Source organism: Epinephelus moara, chromosome 14 (assembly GCF_006386435.1).
Source record: "Epinephelus moara isolate mb chromosome 14, YSFRI_EMoa_1.0, whole genome shotgun sequence".
In the NCBI taxonomy this organism is placed as follows: domain Eukaryota; kingdom Metazoa; phylum Chordata; class Actinopteri; order Perciformes; family Serranidae; genus Epinephelus; species Epinephelus moara.
Genome location: NC_065519.1, coordinates 11,186,574 through 11,192,919, shown reverse-complemented (window position 1 = coordinate 11,192,919; position 6,346 = coordinate 11,186,574). Strand labels below are relative to the sequence as shown.

At 40.2% G+C, this 6,346-nt stretch overlaps 2 protein-coding genes across 2 annotated transcripts; one reads left to right on the top strand and one right to left on the bottom strand.

Annotated features, from left to right (window-relative positions):
• Nucleotides 1-678: 678 nt before the first annotated feature.
• LOC126400478 (prostaglandin reductase 2-like) lies at nucleotides 679-3,392 on the bottom strand. The gene is made up of 8 exons (XM_050061198.1): nucleotides 3,110-3,392; nucleotides 2,882-3,000; nucleotides 2,449-2,640; nucleotides 2,168-2,338; nucleotides 1,648-1,857; nucleotides 1,271-1,480; nucleotides 1,105-1,144; nucleotides 679-1,010 (listed from the first exon to the last, which is right to left on the bottom strand). Exons 1-8 carry the CDS (start codon nucleotides 3,144-3,146, stop codon nucleotides 946-948), a joined length of 1,044 nt encoding a protein of 347 aa, XP_049917155.1. The 5' UTR covers nucleotides 3,147-3,392; the 3' UTR covers nucleotides 679-945.
• A 2,195-nt stretch (nucleotides 3,393-5,587) lies between these two features.
• Nucleotides 5,588-6,340, top strand: LOC126401147 (prostaglandin reductase 2-like; the record flags this gene model as incomplete). Its single annotated transcript, XM_050062245.1, has 3 exons — nucleotides 5,588-5,676; nucleotides 5,786-5,904; nucleotides 6,146-6,340. Coding segments are annotated over exons 1-3 (351 nt in total), but the record flags the coding sequence as incomplete, so codon positions are not given.
• Nucleotides 6,341-6,346: the final 6 nt, after the last annotated feature.

Below are 6,346 nucleotides of genomic sequence, written 5' to 3'. Positions count from 1 at the left end.
GTAAGACAAATATTATTGGTAATTATTTTAATATATTAGAATAGGTCTAAGAGAATTAATTATTGTACAGCTTTATAGTGATGTGGGGCTACATAATTGACTATTATTAATATATAGAGAAGGGGGTGAGAATAAATAAGTTTGTACTTCCTCCCACTCCTTTTTGGACATGTAAATCAAATCATTATATGTTGTTTTCAGTTTTCATGCTTCTTTTAGAATCCTGTTTTTTAACCACTGTATGACTATTTTGTTTATTTGCTACTTTCATGTTTGAAAAAACTGTGACTATTTTATTTTATTGTAAGAAACAAAGATACATTAACATTATGTACACAAGAACTGTTCATGCGAGGGGTAAAATTAAAGGGGAAAGGTGTCATTGAGTCCTTCAGGCAGCTACAGTAAGTCAGTTATGCAGTTTATTGATGTTGATGAGCATGACTTTGGTTTTACTGCTGCTAATCACCAGTCCTACTTGTTGTCCATAGAACTGGAGTGTGTTTGTCTTTCTTGCAGGTGAAAAAGTGAGAGGTCATCAGGAAGTCAAGGTGTCCAAAGGTGGAATAGAGGGTCCATCAAATTCCTCTTTTCTACACTGAAAGACTTTAAAACCACGACACTCTTTTACAATTAAGAAGTCAGTAAATATCATGAGGCAGAATTGCAATTTTCTACTTTTATTAAACTGCTGCACCAATTTTAAAAGTCTTTTAAAAAGTATTAAAATTTTACATTTCATTTTATTCTTCTAAAGGACACAGTTTCACAGGACATTGCGTGACTTTCCACTCATGGTTCATCAACAGGCATCAGCTAACTGATGCAATATTTTCCCCAGAGCTCAATAAGTTACATATAGTGACGGAGCTCGTATACAGGCAGGCAGCTGTAGGTTAATTCCCCGAGGCCTCTGTCTGGTGAGAGCAGCTCCAGTGATTCTCCTCACTCTGATATCTTTACAACTTGCTTGCCAACGTTGCCGCCTTTCATCATAGAGCAAAATGCATCTGCAAGAAAATGAAAAGAATCATTCAACTTCCGCCAAGTTAATAGAAAAGTCACACAATAAAGAACAAAATGGAGGAATTAACACCCACATACCTCCCATCTTTTCAATGCCGTTCACTACAGTTTCCAGCACCTGCAGAGTGAAAGCAAAATCAACTAAATGATGTGAACAGACAGACGGAGGAGAGGCGTTCATTCTGCAAACAAACAAGGACACACACACACAGTCGACCACACGTCGTCACCATTTCCTCCTTACCTTGACGTGGCCTGATTTAACTCCCTGGCTGAGTTCATAGAGGGAAGGGTCTATTTTGTCCATGTAGCTAAGTGCTGTGAATTCCTCGCGGGTGATGTTCTTCTTCTGCAGGGTTTCCTGTGTCTTGTCGCTCAGGGGCGGAGGATACGTCACGTCCTTGTTGTACTGTGAGATCTGCCCACACAGGATCACATGGCTGTCCTTGTTCATCTGGAGGTAAGAAGAAGGTCGAAGGTCAGTGTGTGAGACAAGACACAAAACACTCACTGATGATCAGGAGGAAACACTTCAGAATCCACAGCCACCACTTCTACTTCTGTAAATGTCTGCGGTACAATTTGAGAATGAAAAACCACAAGACACAACTCAGGCAGTACCTGTGTGATGACAGCATCACTGATGTCACCTCCCACATTGTCAAAGTAAACATCTATCCCATCAGGGCAGCACTCCTTCAGCTTTGCAGAGACGTCCTCTGTGCGGTAGTTGATGGCTGCAGAGAAGCCCAGGTCGTCCACTAACGCTTTGCACTTCTCATCAGAGCCACAAATCCCAACCACTCTCACACAACCTTCCAGCCGGGCAATCTGGAAACACAGAGGTGACATGATACAATCAGGATGCAATCTGATCTCTGTTTATGTTAGCATCTGTGGTCGGCTGGATTAGATCTGCTACTCTGAGTGTGGTTTCTGAAATATAATTCCCACCAATCATCTTACTTAAATCTTTCTTACATTTAAACCCACTAAAAATCACAAATATTCTAACTCAGGATACAAGAGAGTAAACATGTCGACAATTTTACAGCTGTTTCTGTGTTTTTCACCAGTATCTCAGACAGCTATATGACACTGAAACCTAACAGGTCTCGTATCTGAACTTTGCTGTATTTACCTGTCCAGCCATGGATCCACAGGCCCCAGCTGCGCCGCTCACCACCATGGTCTGATTGGCCCCTTCGCTCACATGACCCTTCTCCCTGATGCCCAACAGTGCAGCGATGCCTGTCATACCAACTGCACCCAAATAGTAGGACAAGTGTCCGTCAACTAACTCTGCTTCAACCTGCAACAGACAGAAAATAACATCACATTTAGTATTAACTGATGTCAGAGAACTTTTAGTGCATTTTAAAATCATTAAATGAACTATGATGACAAACAGAAATATCTCACCTTCTGTAAGTCACTTTCTTTTAAAACAGCATGGGTCTGCCAAGGACAGTTGAATGCAACCACCACATCTCCCTCACTGTAAGTGCTGCAGCGGCTGGACTGAACCACACCGACAGCCCCACCGTCCGCACACTCAGACAGCTGCCACGGGCTCATTTCCTCAAAACCAGTCTCTTCATTCATTCTGCACCGCTGAGAAGCAAAAACAGACAGATGAGTAGGAGGGATGGAGATGGGGAAGCTTTGCATATAGTTTTATAATTAAGTCTTGCCTATAGTAACATATAGACTAGTACAGTGTGATATAACAGCACTAAGAAGAAGCTTGAGTCCTTGTTTCTTCACTGAAAACCTTTTGTTTTGTATCATTTAAATACACCAGACAGTCCTGAACTTTAATATGCATACACAAATATAATAACTTGTTTCCTACCATGTAAGGGTCGACTGAGAGGTAAAGTGTCCGAACAAGGACCTCTCCATCCTTCAGGTCAGTTGCCAAAGTCGTTTCCTCCACACGGAAATTTTCAGGAACTGGCACCCCAGTTTTACCTTAATGTACAAATAAGTGTTTGAGTAACGTTAGCCACACGGAGAGAATAATGCTGTAAAACACGACACAAGAAAATGAATATATTATATATTATGAAAGGTTTCCTACCTGGTCTTGAGTTGAGGACGACTCTCTTCACCTGCATCCTTGAAAAATAACGTTAGCTCTGATAACTAAGCGAAGACGTACCTGAATGAATGACCACACCTGGCAACGAGCGTCAGCTACCTGTTAAATCAGGCTTTACAGTCACAGTGTTAAAAAGAGTCAGCAACAGGTGAAAACCTGCTCTAAATCAAACATAAGCTGATAACGGACAGCTTCCTTACGTTGTTTGTAGGCAGCAAAAAGCGAGAGGTGTACCTGTTTCTAACTCGGTTGATTAACATCTACTGTATCTTAACAGTTACCAGGCAGCCGTTACATTTAGCGCATGCGCGGTATGTCATCTGTCAAAATAATGTATAGCTAACCATTAGCTAATTAATAGCTAATGAGAGGGATTTATTTATTTATCTAGCTAGCTAGCTTTTGATTACATTAATATTATGTGAATGTTTAACTGTCCATACCAGGGGTACAAGAGAGAAAACAGAATTATTAAAAAAACAAAAAAACAAAACAACAACAGTAGCCTAATACAAATCTTGAGTAATAGCCTATATCATTAGTTCATATGTTTTTTAAACACATATTTAGTTTTAATTGCCTTTTTTTTGTTCTTAATGCCTCTCATTGTGCCATATTGTTATAGTTCTTGATAGAAAAGTCCAAAATCCAATTTAAAGCATGCCCATCTTATTTTGTGAAAATGGATTTTTCCCAATTACTAAATAACTTGTTCAAAAAAATAATGATATATATGAAAATCTGATCAGGATGCCTCATGAGCATGGGCATGGCCCACTGGTAGGAGGCCCCGGGGCAGACCCAGAGCACACTGGAGGGATTACATATCTCATCTGGCCTGGGAAAGCCTCGGGGTCTTCCAGGAGGAGCTGAAGAGTGTTGCTGGGGAGAGGGGTGTCTGGGGTGCTTTGCTTAGCACCAGATAAGGGGATAAAAATGGATGGATAAAAATACATTTAAAAAAAAACTTTTCAGGTGCTGTTTAGCCCTCAAGGCAGCTACAGCAGGCAGATCTTCTTTTTATTGATAACTGGCAACCTGTTTTTTTACTAAACAAAAATTTTGCCTCAATAATTGCATATTTAAAATGTATTGGATTCACTTAGTAATGAAAGCCGTCAAAACAATTTACCACAATGGTAATAGCTCCATCAGATTGAAAAATGGTACATCCCTGAGGTTTGATTTAAAATAGGGCCTTCCCATATTTATTCATTCTTTGTACTCAACTTCTTACCAGTCATACTAAAAATAGCACATTGAAATAAGTATTCATTGCAAACAGAGACATAGTAATAAATAAACTTGCTAATGACACCTGCAGCGTCTGGACTTTGTCTGAAAAATGTGCACTCTCAAAGATTGTAGCCTATGTCTTACCGGTTAAAGAAAAGGTTACTTATTTGGGGATTACAGTAATGAAAAATTAAGAAGCAAGATTCTCCAAAAACTTGAGCCTTATTGATTAATCAAGAAAAAAGCGTAACCAGTGGTAACAAAGAGACTCGTCCTAAAAAGACTGTGTCACTAAAGCGGGATTACGTGGACTCACATATGCAGCAGTTTCTCCGTTTGTCAATATGTAACAGAATTTACAGAATTTTCTCTAACAGAAAAACAAAACTCATTATGTGAAAAAGTCTGTTATAAATACTCATGACTCTGCTGGATTCAACTTTCTTGATTTTACCACTCTTGATAAATTGTTTGAAGAGATATAAATAGAGAGATATAGACTAACTGACTGCAGAAGCTGCTCTAAATCCAATATGCGTTGATAACAATCAGGTTCCTGTTGCTGTTTGTAGGCCAACAGAAAGTCAACAGACAACTGCTACATTCAGCCCCAACAAAACGTAGCAAAGCGTTTATTTAAACAGATAACAGGGGTGAGGTGAACACCCGCAGGCGCACTTCCTTTTAACACGGTGGGGTTTGATTCAGTTCAGTTCAAAGGGGCTTTACTGGTATTGGAAACATACATTGACATTGCAATATTAATGCTGCAGCTGATTGGGTACACCTCTGACACACCCACCAAACAACAGAAAACGCACCCTACAGCACGTTTCACACCGTTTCAAGGAAACGTTGTTTGACCTTGAAATTGTAGCAGAGATTGAACTTGACCCACAGTCTTATTTTGCCCAAACTGAGAAGTTTCCCTGTTACCAACCTCTGTTTTAGCTTAAATCCTGTTAGATAGTTTGACCACAGGCTGCATAGAGAAGTTGTACCAATCTTCTTAAGCTGGGGGTCTGTTATCATCTCACATCTGATGTTATCTGCTGACTTCTTGTTAGCCTACAAACAACATCAGCAACCTGTCAGTTATCAACACATATTTGATTTAGAGCTGGTTTTGTTGTCAGTTGGCCGTTTTCTCGTGGTGCTCGCATATTTTAACACTGTGACTAGCAGGTATAAAAGCTGATGCTCAATGCCAGGTGTGGTCATTCATTCAGGTACGTCTTCGCTCAGATATCAAGGCTAACACTACTTTACAAGGATGCAGGTGAAGAGAGTCGTTCTCAACTCAAGACCAGGTAGGAAACCTTTCATAATATACAATAACCTACATTGGTGTGTCCTGTTTTACAGCATTATTCTCTCCGTGTGGCTAACGTTACTCAAACTACTTATTTATACATAAAGGTAAAGCTGGGGTGCCAGTTCCTGAAAATTTCCGTGTGGAGGAAACGACTTTGGCAACTGACCTGAAGGATGGAGAGGTCCTTGTTCGGACACTTTACCTCTCAGTCGACCCTTACATGGTAGGAAACAAGTTATTATATTTGTGTATGCATATTAAAGTTCAGGACTGTCTGGTGTATTTAAATGATACAAAACAAAAGGTTTTCAGTGAAGAAACAAGGACTCAAGCTTCTTCTTAGTGCTGTTATATCACACTGTACTAGTCTATATGTTACTATAGGCAAGACTTAATTATAAAACTATATGCAAAGCTTCCCCATCTCCATCCCTCCTACTCATCTGTCTGTTTTTGCTTCTCAGCGGTGCAGAATGAATGAAGAGACTGGTTTTGAGGAAATGAGCCCGTGGCAGCTGTCTGAGTGTGCGGACGGTGGGGCTGTCGGTGTGGTTCAGTCCAGCCGCTGCAGCACTTACAGTGAGGGAGATGTGGTGGTTGCATTCAACTGTCCTTGGCAGACCCATGCTGTTTTAAAAGAAAGTGACTTACAGAAGGTGAGATAT

What these genes read in the sequence shown, in the direction of transcription:
- LOC126400478 (XM_050061198.1), bottom strand. Translation starts at nt 3,146, where the DNA reads ATGCAGGTGAAGAGAGTCGTCCTCAACTCAAGACCAG. An exon ending in GTGATGCTGTCATCACACAG is followed by an intron (nt 1,481 to 1,647) that starts GTACTGCCTGAG and finishes TCTTACCTCCAG; the next exon opens with ATGAACAAGGACAGCCATGT. An exon ending in TTAAATCAGGCCACGTCAAG is followed by an intron (nt 1,145 to 1,270) that starts GTAAGGAGGAAA and finishes TTCACTCTGCAG; the next exon opens with GTGCTGGAAACTGTAGTGAA.